At 37.6% G+C, this 27,302-nt stretch overlaps 1 protein-coding gene across 1 annotated transcript in view; it reads left to right on the plus strand.

The window, feature by feature from the left end:
- Positions 1-27,302, plus strand: part of PLA2G4A (phospholipase A2 group IVA) — a 136,411-nt gene that overhangs the window by 16,303 nt on the left and 92,806 nt on the right. The window contains exon 2 of the mRNA XM_082666782.1: positions 6,182-6,263. Within this exon, the coding sequence (XP_082522908.1) occupies positions 6,182-6,263 (82 nt within the window). The remainder of the gene's footprint in view (positions 1-6,181; positions 6,264-27,302) is intronic.

A 27,302-nucleotide genomic window follows, 5' to 3' on the forward strand; every position in this document is an offset into this window, starting at 1 on the left:
TGGTAAAAGAAAAGCTATACAGAGTAAATCACAGAAAGAAGCATACACACTCACAGAAAGAGAAAAAGGAAAAAAATATCTGTATCTATATCTATATATATAAAAAGGAAGAGAGCAACCAAATTAATAACCAAATATACCAATGATAATAAACTCTAAATACTCAACTAAGATAAACATAAAACCAGGAACAAATTAGATGCAGAAAGCAAACCTGAAGTCTACAGTTGCTCCCAAAGTCCACTGCCTCACATTTGGGATGATTCATTGTCTATTCAGGTATTCCAGTGATACAGGTATATCAAGTTGATTGTGAAGATTTAATCCACTGCTCCGGAGGCTACTGGGAGGAATTTCCCTTTCTCTTCTTTGTTTGTACAGCTCCTTGGCCTCAGCTTTGGATTTGGCCCCACCCCTGCGTATAGGTCGCCGGAGGGCATCTGTTTTCCACTCAGAGAGGACGGGGATAAAGGAGAAGCTGATTCAGGGGTTCTGGCTTACTCAGGCCAGGGGGAAGGAGCGGTACAGAATGTGGCGTGAGCCTGCAGTGGCAGAGGCCAACATGACGTTGCAACTGCCTGATGTGTGCCATGTGTTCTTCTGGGGAAGTGGTCGCTGGATCACGGTACCCTGGCAGTGGTGGGCTGCACAGGCTTCTGGGAGGGGAGGTGTGGATAGTGACCCGTGCTTGTACACAAGCTTCTTGGTGGCTGTAGCAGCAGCCTTAGCATTTCATGCCTGTCTCCCGTGTCCACACTGATAGCCACAGCTCACACCCATCTCTGGAGCTTGTTTAGGCAGTGCTCTGATTCCCCTCTCCTTGCGCACCCCGAAACAATGGTCTCTTGCCTTTTAGGCAATTCCAGACTTTTTCCCAGACTCCCTCCCTGCTAGCTGTTGCACACTAGCCCCGTTCAGGCTGTGTTCATGCAGCCAACCCCAGTCCTCTCCCTGGGATCTGACCTCCGAAGCCCGAGCCTCAGCTCCCAGCCCCCGCGCGCCCCGGCGGGTGAGCAGACAAGCCTCTCGGGCTGGTGAGTGCTGGTCAGCACAGATCCTCTGTACGGGAATGTCTCCACTTTGCCCTGTGCACCCCTATTGCTGCGCTGTCCTCCATGGCTCTGAAGCTTCCCCCGCCCCCCGCCGCCCCCCATCTCCACTAGTGAAGGGACTTCCTAGTATGTGGAAACTTTTCCTCCTTCACAGCTTCCTCCCACTTGTGCAGGTCCCATCTCTATTCTTTTGTCCCTTTTTTCTTTTTTCTTTTGCCCTACCCAGGTATGTGGGGAGTTTCTTTCCTTTTGGGAAGTCTGAGGTCTTCTGCCCGTGTTCAGTAGGTGTTCTGTAGGAGTTGTTCCGCATGTAGATATATTTCTGATGTATTTGTGGGGAGGAAGGTGATCTCCACATCTTACTCTTCCACCATCTTGAAGGTCTCCTCTAGAGAGACTTTAGATCAACTACAGATATAATGCACTAGATTGTAAATATCTGTATAACTTTAATAAATGGAAATAGCCTTTTTTGCTATTAGGTATTGATGTTGATATTATTATTCTCTATAAGTAAAGGAATATAGAAAGAGTAAAGACATTGGGGACAGGAAGACTGGATTCTAATTCAGTTTTAACTTTTACTGTCTGTGAGATACTGGGAAATTACTTAACCTCTCACTTTACTCATCTATAAGTACATATAATAACATCTATTTTATAGGGTTGTTGTGAAAATGAGAATTTGCATCTATTAGAATGTGTAACAGATGGTTCATACTCAATGAATCCTTCTAATAAAAATTTCATCTTTCTGTACCTGTTATTAATAAACATTTGACATATGAATACATTTGTAACAGTTTCAAAAAAGGTTAAATAATAGATGAGAATTGCTAATCATTTTTATCCTACGAGGGAGTTTTTCGGCATTTGAAAACCCATGTGGTATTAAATTTCTAGGATATGGAAAAATAGCATAGATGATTTGGGGTGTATGTACTATTATATATGATAATTATTGAAAAGTTCTCTTTAGTGGGGAAAGCTAATCCCTAAATTGGATTTTCAAGAACATTTGCTTATTCTGTTTCAGGCTCAGATATCATTTGTCTCTCTCTCTCTTTTTTTTTTTTTTTTTTAATGTGGATGTCTAGTTTTTCCAGCACCATTTGATGAAAAGGCTATCTTTTTTCCATTGTATTGCCTTTGCTCTTATGTAAAAGATCAGTTGACTATATGTGTGTTGGTCTATTTTGGGGCTTTCTGTTCTGTTCCATTGATCTAGTTGTTTATTCTTTCATCAATGCCATACTGTTTTGATTACTGTAGCATTATAGTAAGTCTCGATGTCAGGTAGCATCAGTCCTACAAGTGTATTCTTCTTCAACATTATGTTGGTTATTCTGGAGTCTTTTGTCTTTCCATATAAACTTTAGAGTCAGTTTGTTGATATCTACAAAATAACTTTATGAGATTTTGATTGGGATGGCCTTGAATCTATAGATCAATTTGGAGAGAACTGATATCTTGACAATATTCAGTCTTCTATCCATGAACATGGAATATTTCTCTTTTTATTTAGCTCTTGATTGCTTTCCTTTATCAGAGTTTTGTAGTTTTCCTTATATAGGCCTTGTACATTTTTTTTAGATTTATACCTAAGTTTTTCTTTTTTTGTGTGTGTGGGCAATGCTAATGTAAATGGTATTGTGTTTTAATTTCAAATTCCACCTGTTCATTGTTGGTATATAGGAAAAAGATTGAATTTTGCATATTAAACTTATAACCTACAACCTTGCTATAATCACTTCTAATTCCAGGAGTTTTAAAAATCAATTCACTTGGGTTTTCTACATAGTCAATCATGTCATCTGTGAACAGAGACAGTTTTATTTCTTCCTTCACTATCCATACATCTTATATTTCCCTTTCTTGTCTTATTGCATTAGCTAGGACATCCAGTACAATGTTGAAAGAAGTGGTAAGAGGGGGCATCCTTGTCTTGATCTTTTCAGGAAAACTTCTAGTTTCACACCATTAACTATGATATTGGCTGTAGGATTTTTATAGGTGTTCCTTATCCAGTTGAAAAAATTTCCATCTATTTTTAGGTTGCTGAGAGTTTTCATCATGAATAGGTATTGAATTTTGTCAAATACTTTTTTGTGTCTATTGATATGATCATGTGATTTTTCTTCTTTAGACTGTTAATGTGATGGATTACAATAATTACTTTTCAAATGCTGAACCAGTCTTCCATACCTGGGATAAATACCATGTGGTTGTGGTTACAATTCCTTTTATACATTTTTGGGTTTTATTTGCTAATAGTTTGTTGAGAATTTTTATATCTTTCTTTATGAGAGACATTGGTCTGAAGTTTTCTTTTCTTGCAGTGCCTCTGTATAGTTTTGTTATCAGGATAAACCTGGCTTCATAGAATGAGTTAGGAACTATTCTCTCTACTTCTATCTTCTGGAAGAGATTGGAGAACATTGGTATAATTTCTTCCTTAAGCGTTTGGTAGAATTTACCAGTGAATCCATCTGGGCCTGGTGTTTTCTGTTTTGAAAAGTTAAACTTTGACTCAATTTCTTTATAAACATAGGCCTATTAAGATTGTCTATTTCTACTTGTGTGAATTTTGGCAGATTTTGTCTTTCAAGGAATTGGTCCATTTCATCTAGGTTTTGAAATTGTGGGCTTAGAATTGTTCATAGTGTTCCTTTATTATTCTTTTAATGTCCATATGATCTGTAATGAACTTCCTTCATTCAATTATGATATTTATAATTTGTGTTCTCTCTGTTTTTTTCTTATTTAGCCTTGCTAAAGGCTTATCAATTTTATTGATCTTTTCAAATTTTGATTTCATTGATTTTCTCTATTGATTTTCCATTTTTAATTTTATTCACTCCTCCAGTTCTTACAATTTTTCTTCTGCTTACTTGGGATTTAATTTGCCCTTCTTTTTCTAGTTTCCTGAAGTAGACACTTAGATGATTGATTTTAGGTCTTTCATATATATGTATGTATATATGTATACACACACACACACACACACACACACACACACACATATATGTTTCAGTGCTGTAAATTTCCCTCTAAGCACTACTTTCACTGCATCCCGCTAAACTTTGATAAGTTGTCGTTGCATTTTCATTTAGTTCCAAATATTTAAAAATTTCTCTTGAGACTTCTTGTTTGACATTTATGTTATTTAGTAGTTGTTTAATCTCCAAGTACTTTGTGATTTTTTTAGCTATTATTCTGTTACTGATTTTTAGTTTAATTCCATTGTGAGAGTAGACATTGAAGTTTTGTTCCATGTTAGCTTAAGAATAATATGTATTCTGCTGCTGTTGGATGAAGTAGTCTGTAAGTGTTAATTATATCTAGTTGACTGATGGTGCTGTTGAGTTCAACTCTGTCCTTACTGATTTTCTGCCTACTGCATCTGTTCATTTCTGATAGAGGGGTGTTGAAGTTTCTAATTATGATAGTGGATTCTCTCTCTTTTTTTATTTGGCCACAGCGCGGCATGCAGGATCTTAGTTCCCCAGCAAAGAATGAACCTGTACCCCCTGCAGTGGAAGCATGGAGTTCTAATCACTGGACCGCCAGGGAATTCTCTGGATTCTCTCTCTCTTTCTCTGTTTTTTTTTTTTTTTTTTTTTGCTGGGAGGAGTGCATGTGATTTTTGGTTGTAGTATAAGGCAATATGCCTTTTTTTAAGCACTCATTTTTTTATGATTGATAATTTCATGTATGTAGAATAAAACTTTGGCAATTCAGAGCCCTTCTGAAAATAGAAGGCATTTCTCTTTGACTTTAATAAAAATTACCTTGAAAGATTTTATATGCTTCTCTGCCTTTTTAAACAAGATATGCTCATTATTCATGACTTCACCTCTTCTTGATGCTGTGTTATAAATCTGGACATATATTACTCTGTTGATAGAGTGATATCTTCAGAAACTGTTGAATGCTGTATAACTTTTGCTCCTATATCCCACTATTGCTGGTCCTTATGAGTCCACTTTTATAATTTTTTTCTGCCTCCTTACTTTTAGACTCACTTCTCAGTATTGTCAGTATCTTAGCTTCTTTTTAATTAGTTATGGACTTTTTTTTTTTTTTTTTGCGGTACGCGGGCGTCTCACTGTTGTGGCCTCTCCCGTTGCGGAGCACAGGCTCCGGATGCGCAGGCTCAGCGGCCATGGCTCACGGGCCCAGCCGCTCCACGGCATGTGGGATCTTCCCGGACCGGGGCACGAACCTGTGTCCCCTGCATCTGCAGGCAGACTCTCAACCACTGCGCCACCAGGGTAACCCAGTTATGGACGTTTTAACAAGTTAAGCAAGTCTATTAAAATTATGAAAGGTAGGAGTAACTTATAAATGTGGGCCTCTCCTAAGATTAAACAAAAATGCTTGAGCTTTAGATAAAGATTTTGTAATCGTTTCAGTTGCTCAGAGAACTTTGTGAGTTTCTGCTTTCCCATTCTGTTTTGGTGAGTAGAATCATTTGAGAACTAATATCCAGTTACGTGAAGTGTTTAATAAAGTCTTCTACCTGTAAATACTTCTTATGTGCATGCAAGCTATTAGGCTAATAGAAACTTTTAACATTGTCACATATGGTTTTAACAAATAAATTAAAATTAATATAAGTAGCTTGCTGGTTATTGCTTTGGATCCAAAGGATTTTGAAAACTGCTCTGGAAATGTTATACCAAAAAAAGACTTTCATTGAACAGTAACAATAAAAACAAACACATTTAGATAATGCAAACATCTTGCTCTGACTTCACCTTTCTAAGGCAGGTCTTGCTTATCACCTAGTACAAAGCCTGATTGTGCGCCTAGAAAGCCTGCAGTCCTGATTTACATTTTTCCCAAGGGCTTGGTAAACCCTGTAAAGCAGGGACTGCAAAAAAGTCCTAACAGTCAAGCTGCAGTGACATTTTAAAGCATGATATAAACTTCTCAATCATTCTGTGCCAGAGAGAGGAAAGGATCAAAAAAGGAAAAGCCTCATGATCAAAGAATGTTTCTGGTATGCATGTTACTTCCTTTCAACTGGAGTATTTTCAATTAGTCTCCAGGAAACAATGAAAACAATTTACCTGGGTCCTATATTACAGGCTTATTTTAAATTCATTATGAATTTTTTTTTCCAGGTGGAGCACCATTATTCCCACAAGTTCACAGTAGTGGTGTTACGTGCCACAAAAGTAACAAAGGGGGCCTTCGGTGACATGCGTAAGTGCCCTTATTTGCTTTTCTGTTGAAAATATGTAATTATGATTCACTCTTCAGTTGCCTGAGTTCCTTGACAAACCTGGGGCTGTCCCTTTTTCAGATGTGATAATCTTTTTCTACATCTTTGAATGATAACATTTTGAATGGTTCTCTGATGCTCTTTTATCTGTCAGAATAGTGTTTTACCTTGACTTTACATTAATTGGGAGTACTTGGGATCAGATAAAATGACTGTCCTAGGACAGAGTTTTGGATTTCAAAGACATTTCCATTCTATTTTGGAAAGATGGCCGAGTTAAGACTTTAAACTAGCTGCCTCTGTGAGGTATTGTGCCTTTGGATTTTTAAAAAATGCAGTTTAATTCTTATGGCTTTAAGTGTGTTCATTATGTGTGCAAATAGCTATAGAAACTGGTGTGGGACAGCTTGAAATGATATGAACCAAAGCCTGAGGATAATGTTGAATTAATTTGGTGGCAGTATCCTTCTACGTTTTAAAATGCAGTTTTCCTGGTTAATCTTACCATGCAAATGACTAGGGGTCGTGGAGCTGGGAATACAAAGAAGGATGGATAAGTATTGTGATAACGCATTGGGTAAAGTTGTAGATTATTGCTAAAATATGGGAATGGCCATTTACCCCTCAGGACGGGTTTGGGGGAAAGAATGGAGATTGCAATTTACCAGTCTGGGGAACAGGGAAGTCTTTCTGGCTGAAATGGCATTTACACTGGTTCTTGAAGGAAGAAAATCTTAGTGCTGAGAGCAGGGAGAATCCCAGGCAGAGAAAACAGCATGTTCAAAGGCGAGCGAAGGGCAGATTGCTTGTGAGGTCCCAAACTGTTAGAGACACACAGCAAAGGTGAAAGAGGACAGGCACTCATACAACAAGACTGAGATTTTATCAGAAATGCAGTGGGAAGAATTTGATGGCATTTGAGTCACAAGTCACAGGATTGGCTCTTTATTTAAAAAAATATTTGTTCTGGCCATAGTATGTTAAATATATTGGAGGTGACTATAGAGTATGCTTTTTATATTTAAGAATAGGAGGGAAAGCAGAAACTAACACACCATTGTAAAGCAATTATACTCCAATAAAGATGTTAAAAAAAAAAAGAATAGGAGGGACTTGAGCTTGTTGAAATCGCAATTAAAATGGGCCCATAGAGAGAGGTTAAATATTAAGGAATGAAGAATTTGGGCTCTGGGCTCAAGCCTTCAGTGAATGAAGGGTGTCCAGGAAGTTGGTAAAAGTTGGAAGGAGGGGGCCGGGAGGTGGAATCTAATGGTAAGAGTTTTTGATTAGCAGTGCTTCTCAGGAGAGGTGACGGGAGCAAGGACAATTTCTTCACATCTAGTCTGGACCAGGGGTTTATTTTCTAAATTTTATCTCATACATCCATCTACCCCATTTAATCACTCCTTTGCCAAAGCTTTTCTTAAGTTATTCTTTTGCTTTTTATAATTCTTTGCATTTTCATCAATTAAACGAGAGTTCACTGGAGAAAGGCTCCTGTGAAAGAGAAGCCAGGGACTTCCCTGGTGGCACAGTGGTTAAGAATCCGCCTGCCAATGCAGGGGACACGGGTTCAAGCCCTGGTCTGGGAAGATCCCATATGCCGCGGAGCAACTAAGCCCGTGCACCCCAACTACTGAGACTACTACTACTACTACCTGCGCTCTAGAGCCTGTGAGCCACAACTACTGAGCCCATGTGCCACAATTACTGAAACCCACGCACCTAGAGCCTATGCTCTGCAACAAGAGAAGCTGCCGCAATGAGAAGCCTGCGGACCGCAACGAAGAGTAGCCCCTGCTTGCCGCAACTAGAGAAAGCCTGCACACAGCAACAAAGACCCAACACAGCCAAAAATAAATAAATAAAATAAATAAATTTATTTTTTAGAAAAAAGAGAAAAGAGAATCCAAATTGGAAGCCATACACTACCAAATGTAAAATAGATAGCTAGTGGGAAGCAGCCGCATAGCACAGGGAGATCAGCTTGGTGCTTTGTGACCACCTAGAGGGGTGGGATACGGAGGGTGGGAGGGAGATGCAAGAGGGAGGGGATGTGGGGATATATGTATACATATAGCTGATTCACTTTGTAATAAAGCAGAAACTAACACAATATTATAAAGCAATTATACTCCAATAAAGATGTTAAAAAAAAGATTAAAAAAAAAAGTGGTACCCCCCCATGACCTTGAGAAAAGCACATGCCTTAAAACTCTAGAGGTTGTACCGTTAGTAAAGCCATTCATAATTCAACTAAAGGCTGTGTCAGTGATACGCCAACCATGCAAGTTACTGACCTTTGACTATCAGTGCAGAGCTCTGTCTTAGAGAGAGAATGGTTTTTACCATGCTTGAGATGAGTCCTATAGCAAGTCAAATTCTACTGAGTCACCTTCAACTGGTCTGGATCTGATTTCTTAGCTACTTTCCCCATAGGCCCCAGGCACTTTGCCTGTGCTTATTTATTGTAATTAGGACAAGGAAGAGAGTAATGCTGCAAGTGTCATTTTAAATCTATTTGAGTTGATATTGATAATATTACTTAAAAATGAACATGAGATATTAATTCATCTAATGAAATAGGGAACAGGTACGTTTTAGATCCCCACAGTGTACACAACACAGGTTGGACCCTTGATTTCCAAAAAGCTTTCTTTTTATGTTTTTAATTTTTATTCTTTTGGCTACACCTCACAGCTTGTGGGATCTTAATTCCCAGACCAGGGATTGAACCCTGGCCCCGGCAGCGAGAGCACGGAGTCCTAACCACTGGACTGCCAGGGAATTCCCAAAAGCTTCCTTTTTAAAGTGAAGGACGCTTGGAAGGAATAGCCACTGGAGATTAATCACTGTTGGAGAAAGGATAGTGTTGTGACATTCTGTTAACATTTCTATTCAGCATTTGTAATTTGATTTTATTTTTCTTGAATTAAATTTTTTTGGGGGGGGAAGGAGATCATTGCCAACCCTTGATATCACCTTGATGAGTTTACAGGAAATCAGGAGGAGATAAAAAGAACAAAAGAGAGTCTTAGAGAAATAAATTCAATGATAAGGTTGGTAAGAAAAAGTAGAGGGACAATATACAATGCCAAACGATTTTATTTTTGAGAAGTTGTAGGTGATTATAGTGAGAAAAGGCATGGGTGTTAGCTGTCACTTTTCTAAGAGGAGTTTTGATGATATTACTTGATGAGCTTGATCTATACAGATTACCAAGTAAGCAGAATTTGGGATGTTTGTATACAGAAGTTCTTTAAAGATAGACAAGGATAGAACGGTGAACAATGTCCTAAGATCTGAAAAGGATGATAGAAAATTACCCTCTCTTCTGTTGTTGATAGTATCTACATTTATTTAAAAAGGCAAATTTCCATAAAGTTTTGCATATTGGTAAAGAATGACAGATTACTATTTGGTTTTTCAACTTTACCTGTGTACGTAGGGGCTTTCTCAAGGGTGCCACATGAATCAAATAGTTGACACCTATATCTGCTTTACTTTTGAAAAAAATTTTTTGGCTACACTGTGCAGCTTGCGGGATCTTAGTTCCCTGACCGGGAATCGAACCTGCACCCCCTGCAGTGGAAGCCTGGCGTCTTAACCACTGGACCGCCAGCGAAGTCCTATATCTGCTTTTTTAAAAAATATAATACCAAGATTATTTTATTTTTATTATTCATCCTATTCTAACTAGCTTCTTTTAGAAATACCATACTGCATTGCTAGAACATCATAATACAGTCAGCAGCACCCCATAAACTATCTTTAGAGGAGTCAGAGCTGACATTTGAATCATAACATCTCACTCATTTCCTGGTTTTCACCTCAGAGCACTGGGCAAGCCAAGAACAAGACAGCCCCTTCCCAGACATCCTTGCTAATCTCAGTTTGTTCAAATGTATCATGTACGTTTGTTCCCATTGCCCTGGTGCCAGCCCTTCCCTGTATTCTTATGCTCACATCATATGAAGAGGTAGTGTGAAGTTCAAATTTGCATCTGACTCACCATAGTCTTATTTTAAAAAGAAGTAGTTTGCATATACCCATATGAATATAGTGTACTCTTTCCCTCATGTACATAAATATACTCTTCCTCTCATATACATAGATATATCCTAAATATTTTAATATGGTTTAATGCTCCCTCAACTTACTAATCTGTGATTTTATTTAGGACATTTCTAAGAACCCAGGCAGGGTAACTCTACATACCCTGCTTTTCATTACTCTAATATTGTGAATACTATTTCCCTCTCCCCTGCAAAGAGCTTTGGTTGAGTTGTGTACTATAAGTGTGTTGACTGCAAGAAGTTTGGATAAATGCTTATTGTTACTGAGAACCCGGCTGTTCTAGTATTCTTTTCTGAATCAAACATTTCCCTGACGTCAGTTGTGACTGAACATGAATTTTGGTTTACTAAACAAAGGAAGTTTAAATTGTCATCTTTCACATATTGTCAAAGAATGTAAGTACAAAAACAGGGTGATACAAACAGAATGGAAGACTTTTAAAATATTCTAGACCACCTGACTTCTGGTGGGGATTCAGGAAGAACCTTGGGTTTGTACCCCCTCGTGGTCTTGAGGAAGGAAGAAACACACTGACTTCACTCCTACCTTCAGGGGTGATGTGGAGTCGAGGATGAATCAGCATCAGTACTGATGCGGGACTTGTGATCTGGGGGATGCACGTGGACCATGTGGAGCATCTGTAAGATTGTTCAAACTAAACATGAAAGTTCGTTTACAAATTTTTTTTTTACTATCGATTTTTACTACCTATTCATATATAAACCAGGCATCAGATACTAATTATTTGCAAGTGTTCGATTCTTTTTGAATCATTCTGTGTTCTTTTTTATGTCTTTCAGTCCTATGGAGTAATTACTGTAAGAGTTCACACATCACTGTGTAGTGAAACGAATATTCTCCACATTACTCAGGTCCATGAAATCTCACCTATATGATTTTTCTAAATCGCATTAATTTTCCTAAATCGCATTAATCGCACCTATTCACTAGAATAGGTGGGGGAGTGTAGGTGATCTCCCCCTCCCCAGGGTCCTACAGGTATTCTAGGCACTTAGAGTTGCCTGTAAATTAGGAGTGGGTCCTGCCATAAGCCTTGGTGGCTGCTATCATTGGCATCCAACCTTCGGCTAAATGTTGTTTGCATGGATCCTGGCTTTCCACTTTTGGCAAGCACTGGGACAGCTCTCAGAGTAGTCTTCCCAGTGATCACATGCCACGCCAGAGAGACTCTACCCCTGAGCTCAAGGAAACGGTGCTTAGAGTCCAGACTCCATGACCATCCTGTAGTCATCACGCCACCCACAGTGCACCAGAAGCATGACTTTCCAACACTTGTAGAAACTTAAGAAAACCCACATTTGAGTTTTAAGAAAGTAGCCCTGTTACCTCCAGTCTTGTCTCTCCAAAGCAGCAGTCTCAAATCCCCTCACCTCGAGACCATCCAGAGGATTAAGCCTCTTCAAAGGACATGGCTCTCAACACAAAGTGTTAATAATTCCCTGGGAAAGGAAGTTAGAATTCATCCTTCCTATTTGCACATATTGGGATAAGCGGCATAGTGTTGAGTCTGTATGTAGAGAAACATCATCTATGTAATCTGAGAATCTTTGTTAGCAGCAAGGGCAATGTAGAAATTACTATGAAAATACATTACCCTCTCCTGTAGCCATTCCTGAATTCCACGGTCATCAGAATCTCCAGGGAGGAGGCAGAATATATTTATGAAAGAACATGGTCTTCAGAGGCAAAGCACTACTCACTGGTCTTGTGTCTTCAGGCAAGTTTCCTCTCTGTCTTCTTTTTCTCATCTTAGAGACATTGAGAGAATTCAATGAGTTGACATATGTGAAGCATTACATGCCTCATGCATAGTAATTGCTCAATGAATATTATCTGTTATTGTTAACATGATTTCAGATATCAACATAAGAAGACATTTATTTCTTAAATACAATCTTTGTATGAGCCAAAGTATTTTCTATTTGGGTAGTTTGTGCACTTGAGATTATTTTCAGTTTTTCACCTTGGAAACAAGAAATTTCCATTCTGAATTTCTGTGTTGAGCAGATTATTGGATCCTTCATTTTTTCAGCTCGAGAGAAACAGTAGAATGGTACTTCCACTGTCTTTTTGATACTCTTGGGCACAATTCACTCCTTTGCTCCCCTGACAGCTATCCAGACCTCTGCTTAACACCTCTCTCATGTGGGACTTCCCTGGTGGTCCAGTAGTTAGGGATCCACGCTTCCACTGCAGGGTGGTGGGGGCCCAGGTTCCATCCCTGGCCTGGGAACTAAGATTCCTCAAGCCATACGGTACAGCCAAAAAAACAACCAAACAAACAAAAAAAGCAAAACAAAAAATGCCCCATGAAACACTTGTCACATGTATTTTGGGGCCTATTTCTTCTTCACTTTTTAGAGAATAAGTGCTTAGTCTTGAGCCTGGTATAGTAGGAAAATCTCAGAGAATTTTGGATGAATGAATAAAATACATAAATATGTGTAACTATACCTTTCTTCTAGGATATTGCTTCCTGTTTTGCATCAATGAAGAGAGAATTAAAAAAATAATTTTATACTCCATTTTTGTAGATTATAAATACCGCTCTGATTTCTATCCATAAGCTATCTAGAGTTTTCATGGGTTTCAAATTTTATAACATCTTGGATTAATTTATAACATAATTAATCTTTTCTTGGATTAATTATGAAGTTGCAAATATTCTTTTTTATAAATGACCCTGCTGCTCTCATCTTTTCTGAATCAAACATTTCCCTGACGTCAGTTGTGACTGAACATGAATTTTGGTTTACTAAATATTTTTGTAATGTTTTTGAGTATCCACCCACGATTCTAAAAAATCTGAAATAACTTCCTAGGGGGCTTTTTATGGAAAATAATTTCAAGATGAGTAAAGTATTCCAGAATGCATGCCCCTCTCTTATCTCTTGTCTTGTATTTTCTGTGTGGTAGGGAAATAGAATGTGTTAGGAAGGCACTCCTCTTCCTCACTCATTTAGAATGTCATGCAGTTTATTAAGCTGTCAAATGGTTTTGTGAGTACGGTTAGTCTTTTTTCCTTTCTATTTAAATTTCAGTAGATTTTTTTTTTTGTTTACATGTATGTATTTATGTGTTTTAGGTCTGATAAATGTAGTGAATGATACTATTTTATGATATTTTGTTAACATCAATTGATCTTTGTGTGAATTTTCACCACATTTATTCAATAGGATAAATGGAGCTATATTCCAGTGGTATATTTGGCAGTAATGCAGGTTCCTGTCAAAGTGAAGAGTACGTCACCAGTACTAATAGGGACACAATCCACATATTCTCTTTTTATTTTTTCAAGACCTATTAGTGATGGATCCTACTCATTTAGTCTGCCAGGGAATTGGCTCATTTAGTTCTTTATCGCATATATCTTACACTTGAGCTTCTTCATCCTAAAATAGTTTTTATATTTCTCATATATATACTTTAACATGTTAATGTTCTACAATTTCTTTAGTTTTCTAAAATTAAAGAAAACAAACTTAATTTAAAAAACTTTTTTAAAGCTGAGTGATATGCCGCCTTCTCACCATGTGTTAAGTAAACGCTCTTTGCCAGAAATCATATACCACTTCTATATTGAACAGGTGCAATTAATACCTAATGGAATTAAATTAAAAAACAGGTTAAATGTTTCTTAAATTTCCAAAGAAAAGTATGCTATTAAAGTTTTTATTTCAAAGAGAAAAACTCTCCTGGTCTAAAATTTATGGGAAAACTCTTATCATGTATGTTATTTTAGTATATTTTAATATTTTAACTGTTTTCTTAAAAATAAAATTATATGACATAGAGATTGAAATGACTAAACTTAGCTGAGGTATAGCCTGAGGGGTCCTGTAAATTTTACTGATTCTTTGGAAGCACTTTTCCATTCTTACTCCTCATTTGATGTATCAGTATGTTTTTTATAAAATATTTTAGATAAAATCCTAGACAAAATTATTTTAAGTTTATGTACAAGGGTAATCTAAGCCTCCAGATGCAAAATGAAATAACAGTTTTGAAATTTTAACTTTGAAAAAGACATGTTAAAGAAATAAAACCCATTGCTTATCCCAGCAAGGCTCCATTATTCTTTTTTTTTTGCGGTACGTGGGCCTCTCACTGTTGTGGCCTCTCCCGTTGCGGAGCATAGGCTCCGGACACGCAGGCTCAGCGGCCATGGCTCACGGGCCCAGCCGCTCCGCGGCATGTGGGATCTTCCCGGACCAGGGCGCGAACCCGTGTCCCCTGCATCGGCAGGCGGACTCTCAACCACTGCGCTACCAGGGAAGCCCCAAGCCTCCATTATTAATGTCGTCAATAAATGCTGAGCATCTGCTATGTACTTGGTACTTATTCAGTGTCTTGAAGAAGTACAAAAGAAAAAAAAATGAATGCAATACTTATGCTTGATAACTTTACTGAGTGCCTGTTTCATACCAGCAGGGAAGTATGGCTTAATGGTTAGGACAAGGACTCTGGACCGGCTTACTTGGATTCACATCTCCCTTCTCCTTTATTAACCGTGTGAATTTGGGCAAGTTATTTAGCTTTCCTAGGTCTCAATTTCCTCAACATTAAATGTAGGGTAATAATTATACCTTCCTCCTAGATTTTTTTTTAATTGAAGTATAGTTGATTTACAATATTGTGTCAGTTTCAGGTGTACAGCAAACTGATTAAGTTATACATACATTTATATGTTTTTTTCAGATTCTTTTCCCTTATAGGTTATTATAAAATATTGAGTATAGTTCCCTGTGCTATACAGTAGGACCTTGTTGGTTATCTGTTTTATATACAGTAGCATGTATATGTTAATCCCAAACTCCTAATTTATCCCTCCTCCTCCCTCCTATAATTTTTAATGAGGACTAAATTAGATTATGAAGTGCTTAGAAAAGTACTTGATGCATAATGTACACAGTGTGTTTGTTAAATGAACAAAAATGCTAAGCAGAGGTCTTAGGACTTATATTTCATTTACTCATTTCAGTCACACTACGAGATATGTGATTTTTTTTTTTTTTCGGTACGCGGGCCTTTCACTGTTGTGGCCTCTCCCGTTGCGGAGCACAGGCTCCGGACGCGCAGGCTCAGCGGCCATGCCTCACGGGCCCAGCCGCTCCACTGGCACGTGGGATTTTCCCGGACCGGGGCACGAACCTGTGACTCCTGCATCGGCAGGCGGACTCTCAACCACTGTGCCACCAGGGAAGCCCGAGATGTGTGATCTTTTAATTTTAATTTTACCAGTGTAGGGATTTGTTTAAAGACATTAAATAAATAGTCCCAAATCACACAGCTCTTCTCTTTTGGGGCTAGAACTCAAGCCTGTCTCGCTCCAGTGTCTACTCGTGCAGCAGCTTTGCCTTTGAGCTACTTATGGTCTAGCTAGGAAGATGAAATGGGTGTAAATAACTATTTGGAAAGTCAATCCAAGAGAGTATATACTCAGTAATTGTGTGTTTATATTATACAGTATTACTAATTTTGAAAAGTGTTGACATTAAGCTTCTGAGAAGACTTTATAGCTTGAATAGAGACTGAGATGGGTTTTATAACTTAAGTAGAGTACTAATGTATGGAATGGATGTGGGACATTTCAATTTGGAAATAAAATAAGAAAATATTTTAAAAATAGGATTGATATAACACTTCTAATTACATTATTTAGGGAATTTGGCTAACTTTTAATGGTTTGCCTTAGGAATAAATGTCAGGTAGCAGGGATAATGCCCTGCCTTAGTGCAGTGTTTCTAAACTGGGGATCAGTTTTGTTCCCAGGCACATTGGGCAATATCTGGAGACATTTTTATTTTTATATTTTATTTTTTTAAATTTTTTGGCCACACTGCAAGGTATGTGGGATCTTAGTTCCCAGACCAGGGATGGAACCTGCGCCCCCTACATTGGAAGCATGGAGTCTTAACCAATGGACTGCCAGGGAAGTCCCTGGAGACATTTTTAGTTGTCACAGTTGGGGGATCCTACTGGCATTTGGTGGGTAGAGGTCACAGACAGTACCCCAGAGCAAAGGATTATCTAGCCCCAAATGTCAATAATGTCAAGGTTAAGAACTCCTGTTTTAATGAAAAAGAATTATTCTTACATAGAGTGGAATCCAAATATATAGCTAAAATTAATAATATAAATAAGTTAATATGTTTTATAATACTACATAAGAACTTCTGGAGAATTACTCTCTCTACAACCTAAAGAGATTCCAAGAAACATCCCTAGGTTATAAATCTTTAAACCATTCCAAGCAGAAATACTGATAACAGAACTATTTTTGTTTCCTTCCAAAAAGGTATCATAGAGATTTAAGTAAAAGGGCAATGCAGGCAACAACAAAATTTTCTGTTCTGTTTTAGATCTGCATTTAACTTTCTTTGGGTCATTTTCCATGTGTCTTTCTCTGTTCTCTCATGAATATCAGCATTCTTTATAATAAGTCACTTTTACTGTATGCTGGGTGGTAGCCCGCTTCATTACTATAGTAAGTCAATTGTTAGTACAAAATGTACCAAGTCGATTGTGAGTAGATGCTATAGACTTTCTTCCTGGCATCCATTTGGCTGATGGTACATTCTGATAGCTTCATGTTCATTTACAAAAGGAAACATGTGACACTGAGAAAATACCATGCTAGGTCAGAGGCTGTGAGCAAAAGGAAAATGAAAAATAGGAGGCGTTCAAACCGGAGACTCTGCCTGATAAAGGGATCCCAAAACAGTGTTAACAGAATGGCTTCGTACTTTCAAATGAGGAAAAGGCATTCTATGATTGAGTTCCTAGACAATGCTGCCTTGGTATAAGGGTTTTGCACTTCTCTCTCCAATATATAGAGAATTACGGCCAAAGTTCTGTTTTACTAAACCACACTGAATTTTTCACTAACGTTTCCAGCTTCTGCATTTCCAGCAATTCGCAGGGACTGCCCTTCAGCACCTATAGCCATAACAATTCCAATTTTGAGCCCATTCTGGAGGGAGCAGGGGCTGCTACTCCTAAATAAGTCCTTTGGCACTTTACCCTATTCCTTAGAGTTATTAGGAAGGCACACTGGGATTTGAAGATCTGTTTGTTTGTTCATTTATTTACTTTCACATTTAGTACTTGGACATAAAGGCTAAATACAAATGCACTTGGAAAAACATAACCGATATTGATCTATTAAATGTTTGACATTGATATTTGTATATTAAAATACAAATAAATGGGGTGGGACAAAGCACTAGGAAGGTTGAGACATACTAACAAAGAGTAAAAAGAAGTTAGGGGAGATTGTTGTGCCTATAATAAAGGTCACCTCTTCTACAGTATTGCTCAGGGCTAGTCCATCACCCATTACTTCAATAATATTTATTATGTCCCTATAATGTTTCAGGCTTTGTACTAGACTCTTGGATCCAATAGTAATTTGGAAGGATGTGGTTTCTGCTATCATGAAGTTTACAGTTTAATAGAGGCAAAAATAGGTAAGAGTTGTTAGTGTTGGTATATTTGAAAGAACAAGGAATTTGGCTTCAGAAAGACTAGGTTAAACTCCTGTTTCTAAATGACCTTTTGCTCAACTTACTAAATGCCTCAAGGGAGTCTCAATTCCCTTACCTACAAGTTGAGAATAATAATACCTAAATCAGCAAGTTGAAGTGGAATTATTTTTATGCAGATTTACATAGATGAGGCTACTAGGAGACATGATTGGCAGTGGCCAATTTAACCCGATAGGAAAATAGAACAACTAGTTGACTTATGAACTAGATAAGGGAAGCATAGAGAGAACATCTCATTCCACCCATCCTTTAAGTGTACAGTCTTTGGACCCTTATCTTGGATAGTCTTAGGACAAGGACAACTTGAATAACATTTAGTTATGAATTACTAGTGTTTAGTTATCAGCTAAAACGTCAAATGAAAACATAATGATACACATAAGTAAAAGAGAAGCAATGTTCTCTTGGACAGAACAGATACTTCTGCCACCAGTATGACTGTGTGGAATGTTTGAAATGTGTGGATTTCAGAGGTGCTCCGTGGCCTGAATGTTGACTTGCGAGAACAATGTTCCAGTGCCTGGTGGAGGAGGGTCACTGACTGGAAGGAAACCCAGGGTCCGGTGGGTGAGGGGGACTTGTAGGCCTTTTATCACAGAGATTAGGCCTGCCTTTGTAGGCAGCAAGAGTCAAAAGTGTTTCACAAAGACGACTATAGCAGCATTATGTAGAGTGGCTTTGCATATGGGAGAATAAGCAACTACGAAATTATGTGAATAGTCCAGTTGAACTGGGTAAGTGATATTTTGAGAGGAATTGAGGGGCCAGCGTGTTAGAGGTGAAATAGGTAAAAGCTGGAGACAGATAGGATACAGGAACTATGAGGAAAAGAGAATGATTCTCATGTTTCTGGCTCAGGCAGCAAGAAATATGGTACTATGAAATAAAATAAGAAAGTCAGGAAAAAGAACATGTTTTTATTTTAGTTTTTTTGGTTTTGTTTTGCTTTGTTTTTCTTTTCTCTTGCATTTAGGGAAAAATTCAAAATGGATTACTTAGCAATGGATTATATATGGACATGTAATCAAGAATCTTATATTTGTCATGTTTGTACTGCTACCTCCTTGAAGCCTTGAGGAAATGAAGGAATGCATGATGGCTACCATTTAAACCTGAATATGATCAGCTTTAAAGGATCCGAGAATAATTATACTATAGGATTGATGTGTGCCATGTGACTTGAAGGGTGCACATCGAATATTCTTAAGACTATATAGGACTTCCCTGGTGGGCCAGTAGTTAGGATTCCGTGCTTCCACTGCAGGGGACACGGGTTTGATACCTGGTCAGGGAACTAAGATCCCACATGCTGCGTGGCGTGGCCAAAAAAAAAAAAAAAAGACCATATAAATAACTGTGATGATTCCTTTTCAAATTGGTTTTGACTACATGAGCACTAAATTTTTTAAAGTGTTCATTTCCTTCTGAAACATTCTAGTGGAGATTTGTAACAGCTATGAAGAGAAAGTCTACAATTTAGTCGCAAGTTTGGGGGGAAAAAATTAAGATACAATGAGGAAACATTTAGAGAGGTAGTTAAGGAATCAGAAAAAAAAAATGATACCCTGGGCACAAAAGAAGGAGATAATTGCACAAAGGGCATTGCATATATGCCAAATCTGATGAAAATTGAGAAAAAGCTCATTGAATTTTATATTGAAGTTATGATAGGGGCATGGTGATGGCTAGGAGCTGGTGAGGGGAGGGGGTAGATATAGGGAGATGTCCATCAAAAGGTACACACTTCCAGTTATAAGAAGAGTAAGTTCTGGGGATGTAATGTACAGCATGGTGACTATAGTTAATAATACTGTATTATATTCCTGAAATTGCTAAGAGAGCAGGTCTTTTTTTTTTTTTTTGGCTGCATTGGGTCATCGTTGCTGTGCACGGGCCTTCTCCAGCTTCGGCGAGCAGGGGCCACTCCTCGTCGTGGTGCTCGGGCTTCTCATTGCGGTGGCCTCTCTTTGTTGTGGAGCATGGGCTCTAGGCTCCTGGGCTTCAGTAATTGTGGCACTCAGGCTCAGTAGTTGTGGCTCGTGGGCTCTAGAGCACAGGCTCAGCAGTTGTGGTGCATAGGCCCAGTTGCTCCGCTGCATGTGAGATCTTCCCAGACCAGGGCTCGAACCCATGACCCCTGCATTGGCAGGTGGACTCTTAACCACTGCACCACCAGGGAAGTCCCAAGAGAATAGGTCTTAAATGTTCTCACCACAAAAAAGAAACGGCAATTATGTGAGGTGATGGAGGTGTTAACTAACTCTACTGTGGTAATCATTTGGCAGTAGGTAAGTGTATCAAATCATCATGTTGTATGCCTCACACTTATACAATGTGATATGTCAATTACATCTCAATAAAGCTACCAAAAAAAGTTACAGTAGAGAGAATAGACTGATTATGGTAACAGAATAAGGCAGAGCATAGTAGGTTAGGAATTTATAAGTGATGGGATTTAGAAGCAGTAAATATAAACTGTATTTATTTTTCCAAAAGCTTTAATGGAGGAGAGGAAAGATCTTGAGGAATTGGCAGAATTAATTAAAGTTGTATTTATTTTTTAGGATAATCAGTGTTTGTTTATATTTATTGGTTGAGAGGAAGTAGTCAGGCCCAAGCAAATATTTACAGATTAAATTTGGGGTTGGGGATAAATAAATGAGAAATCTCTGAGAGGAGGTGGAATAGTTTGAAATTGAGAGAAGAGTGTATGGAAACTTCTTCTTCTAAGACATCAGAAAAGAACTTAAGTATGAATAAATAAATTTTCAATTATAAATATATCTTTTAAATTGTGAGGTATAGGGAAGAGAAACTGGAAGAGAACATTTAATCCTCTCCTTTTGTTTTCCTAGTGAAGTGTGAACCTGAGTTGTTTTCTTAGATGAGGAATAGTGAGTAGTGACTTGAGAAAAGCAGTAAAAGTTTGAACAGCCATGTGGAGTATGGAAATAAAAAAGAATAGGGATTAGTATATGTTTGGTCAGGTTAACAGTTAAATGGTCATTGGACTATGCTGAAGTAACTAATAGCGGAGCATTCTTTTCTCCTAAGATCAATTTAGAAAACACAGATTAAATTAAGTTTTAAAAATGTCTGAAGGATTGAAAATCTGCTGAGTCAACTGGGATTTGAGGGACCAGGATCTCAGAGAGGAGAAAAGTCATTGAAGTAGGCCCAGTATTCTGCAAGCCACTTTCCTCTCAATCCACTGTGGAATCTAGGTGGATTTGGGGGCGATGGGGATGCGAGACGTGGCCAAGCAGTGAAGAGTCAGGGAATCTACTAGAGCTTTGGCAATCTCAAAGGACTTGGGGACATAAAAACTGGATTTCAGAACCAAGTCAGTTAGAATTTGAGGGACAAGAACCCTGAGAGAAGGGAAGCCTAGAGAAGCTTGCAAGTCAGTGCCTTCACCATGTGCAGGAGACAAATTCGTAACCTGTGCAGGGCAACAGACTAAGAAGCAAACGTAAAATACAAGAAAAGCAAAGAAGAGTTATTGGCAGTCTCACAGTGCTAAGAGGGGAAAAAATTGGGTATCAGAACTGCCAAATAAAAGGGGCCTAGAAAACACCCCAGGCTCTCAGTTGAAAAGCTTTGGGTGGGAGTGAATAAGAAGTAGACTAAATTTTACAAAGATTTAAGTCAATTCAATTTTTGATTAAACTGAGTAGATCCATCCCATTCACACTGCCTGCCGGAGAATAAGATGGGTCCTCTGAGGAGGTAGGTCTAGCTCTGGAACAATTTTTCATGAAAAGTTCTGGCATTCAGTCAAGAATTGCCAGGTAGACCCAAAAAGTAAGATCAAGAAAAATAAATAGATTCCCCAAGTATTGGATATGGACTTTAAAATAACTAAGATTAATATGTTCAAGAAAATAGGTGGCAAGGTGGAGAATTTTACCAGGGAACCAGTTATATAGAAAAGAAGCAAATGGAAAATTTGGAATTAAAAACACAATAAGTGAAAATTGAAACTCAGTAGATGGGTTTGCCATAGTTTGGAGACAGTTGAAGAGAGGGAATTGGTAAACTAAATAGGTCAGTAGAAAGTATCCAGGCTCAAATACAGAGAACAAAAAATGAAATAAAATATAGAATTAAAGCATAAGGAATATCTGGGCAAAATTTAAATAAAACACTGGGGAAGAGAAGGAGATTGGGGCAGAAGTAATATTTGAAGAGATAATGGCTGAGAATTTTCTGTAACTGATAAAAATGCTGTGTTATTAACTTAAGGATAAATACAAAAAATACTAATACTGTGCATATTGCAGTAAAACTGCTGAAAACTAAAGACAAAGAAAAAAAATCCTAAAAGCATCCAGAGGAAAAACAATATATTCAACAAAGCAAAAGACTGAAAGTAAATTCCTCACCAGAACAGATAGAAGCCATAAGATAACAGAATGACATTTTTGAAGTGCTGAAATAAAATAACTGTCAAAATTATTCTGAAGAAGTTGAAAAAAGTTAGAGGACTTATACTACCTGATGTCAAGGTTTATTATAAAACTCTGATAATTAAGACAGTGTGGAATTGGTGCAAGCTTAAATGAATAAACCAGAAAGTCTGGAAGTCCAGAAACAGACGTATATGACTACTTGATTAACAAAATGTTTATATTGTAGTATTAGGGTTAAAGACAGCATTTCCAATAAATGACGCCGAGTTTACTGGTTTTATATATATATATATATATATATATATAAGTACATATATATATGTACTTATATATTTATATAAAGAATCTTCACACCTATCTCACACTTTACACAGAAATTAATTCTAATTGCATTTTAGATATAAAGGTAAACAGTAAAGCAAAGGAGATTTTTTGGAGAAGTCAGTGCAGACAATTTTATGACATTGGAATAGCTAAAGTTTTCTTAAACAAAAGGAAAAAAAGCATGAATCATAAGGAAACAGGTGGATACACTGGACTATATTAAAATCAGGCATTTCTTTTTATCAAAAATATCATAAAAGTGGTGAAAAGATAAACCTCAGATTGGGAAAATATATTTGTAATATATGTGTCTGTCAAAGGACTCATATCCAGAATATGTAAAGCACTCTATAAATCAATTAAAAAACAGGCAATCTAACAGAAAAAAAAAATGGACAAAAGACTTGAGTATGCCTTTCACTCAAGAGACTATCCAATAAAACACATAAAGAAATATACAACCTCATATAGTCATCCAAGATGTGTGAATTAAATCCATACTGAGATACCGTTACATATTCACCAGATGTTTAAATTACAAAACTATTACATGTTAAGAATGATTGCTGCCATGTAAATATTAACATCAGGGTGTACAATAGCATAATAATTCCATGTCCAAGTAATTCCATTCTTAGGAATTTCACAACAGAAACGTAAAAATGTGTGCAACAAATGCCATGTACAAGAATGTTCATAGCAGCACCGTTAGTAATAGCCCAAACTAGAAACAATCCATATGTCCACTAAAATGGATAAATGTTTTATGGAATGCTCATACAGTGAAACAGTTTACATTAATAATTAATGAATGTGTTATTCTGCACATGCCAACATGGATGAATCTTACAAACTTAATGGTGAGCAGAATAAGCCAGACCCAGGAGTATATACGATTCTTGGTTCTATTTATATAAAGATAAAAAACAGGTAGAAATATTATTTGGTGGTAGAAGGTAGGGTAGTGGTCACCCTTCTGGAGGGAGGTGAGGAAGGCCTCTGGAGTGCTGGCAATGTTCTATATCTTGATCTGGGTGGTGGTATCCTGGGTGAGTTCATTTTATGAAAATTCAACAAACTGTATGCTTACAATCATCTGATTTTTCTGCATGTATCTTATCCTTCAATAAAAACGTTACATTAAGGAAAGAACTAAACTGTTAATTGAAATTCATACGTTTATAGTGAGGCTAACCATCACTTTCCTAGGGTTTATACCAGCAGCTCTGCTGGCATAGGGCAGGGATAGTGAAGAAGTTGGCTATCATAAAACATTTAAGTTTTTCAGCCTTTATGTTTAAAAGCTTTAAGTTCACCGTGTAATTATCATTATCACTAAATCATAAACATTTAAAGGAGTGATCACATTGGAAAATAGTATTCAGAGGCATTCTTTCAACAAATTATCATTTAATTTTTGGTCTTACTATGGCATTCTCACTTTGGTGATAATGAAGCAGAACACTTGAATATCAGTCCATCACCTCGAATAGATTGCTAACTCACGCACCCACACATACTTTATTCTTGGTTTTGTTTTCATGTGGTCACTTGAAAATGTATTTAATGGCTTAAGACAAACAGACGTGAATTACTGGATTGTGCTGAATATAGTCCATGGGCAGAATATCCACGACGAAGTATGTTGACTTCTCAATGCCGAAACGTTTCTACTTTTCTGTGGGTGTTATTATACCATTGTTCTGTATTTGATTGTCATAATATACTTTAAATCCCATTTTTCAAACTTGTGTGCATAAATATCGTTCTGGTCAAGTTGTTAAAAATGCAGATTTCCAAGCCCTCGCAGAAGACTGAAAATGCAAGGTGTCTACATTTTTAACACTCCAGATGATACTGTGAAGATACTCTAGTGGACTGTGTTTTGGAAAACACTGCTTTATGCTCACCATCAGTGGACCATAGCTATTCAGAATAGGATATTTTGACTGTGGATTTGGGAGGACGTTTCCTTTGGGTTTTGTTTTTGCTGTATATTACATGAATTGTAACAGGTTATGGGTCATCTTTATTTGAAGCAAAGGGTTTAAGTTGCTACTGAGCAAAATGGATATGAGAAAGCAAATGGAGCATATTTAAAATCGAACTTGGAGTTTAGAAGCTGCCACCAGCTCCTGTGATGAATCATATAATATATTACTCAGACAAAGCCAAAATGACAGATGGACCTGTTATGACTTTAGGCGGGCACTCCTTCAACTACTGAAATTTATAAGGAGTTTTATAACCCGGGAACTCTGAAGCTATTTGTGGTGCCTGTAGTTTCATGTCTACACGCATCAGCTCTGTATCCCACACCCCCAACGTTTTTGTTAGTCAAGATTTAGATAAAAGGGTAAGATGTAAGTCTTTACCCACACATTATATCTTTACCTTACCACCTGTTTTCGCTGGAGCTAATCAAGGGGAAGCTGAATCAGTGACTCAACACCCAGTTACCCTATAGGCATTAATTCCCAAAGGCATGAAATAAGTACAAAGGCGAGAAAAAAAAAATTCTTTTCCTGTGTTTGACTTTTTTTTTCCCCCCTCAATGCATTTCTAGGAACTTCTCTAAAGCATCGGGCTAAGTTTTGCTGTCAAAATGGACTGCTTCCCCCTTTCAAAGGTTCCACGCGCTACCATGCCAATGAAGATTATAGATATGTTTTAAAAAAAACTGAGCAGAGATATGTGATTATCTTAATCCAATTTTAAAATAGCTTCTTAAAACTTCTTTTCATCCTGTGGTGTCTACCACTGCTACAGCTGTTTCTTAACTTGCAAAGATTAGCAATGATGCAGATTGCAGTATCACAGTTTACAGCTGTCAGTGGTTTCCCACTGTTTAGCACGCTTTGGTGTCTCATTAATGACGCAAGAGGAGAAACTAGAAAAACCACCAGTCTTGAGAAAAATTTTAGAGTATTGACTTTTTTTAAAGTAAAAATAAGAATCTAAAATGACAGCTTTGAACTGGATTCCAAATTTTAAAAGAAGTCTGTTGATGTTTTGACATATAAACATAGGGTTGGCATCTTGCTGTATGGTAATTTCTTTATTATTTTGTCAGTTAGAATTTGGAAAAGCATATGACCCACCGAGAGTCCAAAATGGCTGAGAAGATGGTAATATCGCTGGTTGACTTATACCACTTCAGTTTGCTGCATTCTGTCCCTATCTGGTTCCTCCCAAGGAACTTTACTTTCTACTTTCTCTTTCTTGTTTGACCCAAGAAAACCTGTCCTTCCTCTTGTTCAAAGATTCAAATGAAGATTAAGCCTCAAAATGCCATTTCTCCACCTACAACTTGACTTTATGTGTGTGTAATAACCTGGGTGACTGAGTTATTAGTCATTGGTGGAGTGTATCTGCTTGTCTTCCATTTACTCTTGCCTCTAAAATTAGACTATTAGCATTTGACTCACTTCCATATTTCAAATCTGCACTTTTGTGTTTGGCTCCCTATCCAAGCCAAGCCAAACTGCTTTTTTTTTTTTCTTTTTTTGACACAATTAAAAAAGGCTGTGTATTCATAAACTTGGAGCAAGTGAACCTATTTGCTGTGTTTTGGCAAGACTTCCAAGGTGTTAGAAGAGCGAGTGTAAGTGCTATAGATTAAAAAGAGGAATTCCTGAGAAAATCAGTGATCTGCAAGCGTTCTATTAAGGTGAGATTTTTGGAAATGATCTTTGGTCCTTAGATACATTTGGTAGTCTTTGGATGCAAAGGTATAAACAAGCAAGTTAGAATATTTCAATAGAGGAAGGATTGTTCTGAGTTAGAGGCAAGGGCTTTTTGTGGTGGGCCATTTTTTGGAACAAGTAGGAGTCCATGGGATGCTTTTTTGTGCAAACTGTCATAATGGTCCTTAAAGGGGTGGTTCCCAGGGCAGGCAGTTCCTCAGAACAAAAAAATTCCAGCTTCCACACTCACTAGCTGTGTGATCCAAGTCAAGTAACATAGATGTGCTGGCCAAACTGCTTCTTGATGGGCAGTTCCTGGCATAGTAGGCATCCAAATATTTGTTGAATGAATGAATGATGTTTACCATCTGCATGCTTCTCCTTCCTGGCACACTTTTTGTTTTCTAGATTAGCTTTTGCTTGGTTTGTGTTTTCTAATATTTGGGGGAAAACATATAAAAGAGCATTAACCCCATAAGAAAGAACCAGGCTTATGAGATGAGGAAGGGCTACATTTTAATTTTTCTACATTTAATGTGAAGTACCATTGAATATTCTCTTTAAAAGCACATATCTACCTCCATTCAAAAAAGGAAAAATATTTTCTTTATAGTCTTCTACTACCTGATATTCTAAACATGTAGTTATATTTGTGGTTTGCAACCCTGAGTACTGGAGACGTGGCAGAAACATGGTTAAGGAAAAGGAACAGTCATCTCTTGGTTTAGAAGTGAGTTGAGTCCCCTTGTAGCATGTCCTTCTCTTCTTTGGCCCATTTCCTCTTGCCATCCTTCCTGCCAAGTCTTTTGTTTTCTAATTTGTCTTCCATGGTCCCATTGAGAGAGAAAAGCATTGAGTTAGAAATTGCTATATGTAAATGTATCAAACCAACACATTGTATAGCTTACACTTACATGATGTTATATATCAATTATATCTCAATATGAAGAAAT

The sequence above is a fragment of the Grampus griseus genome (genome assembly GCF_964374135.1).
Source record: "Grampus griseus genome assembly, chromosome: 1".
NCBI lineage: Eukaryota > Metazoa > Chordata > Mammalia > Artiodactyla > Delphinidae > Grampus > Grampus griseus.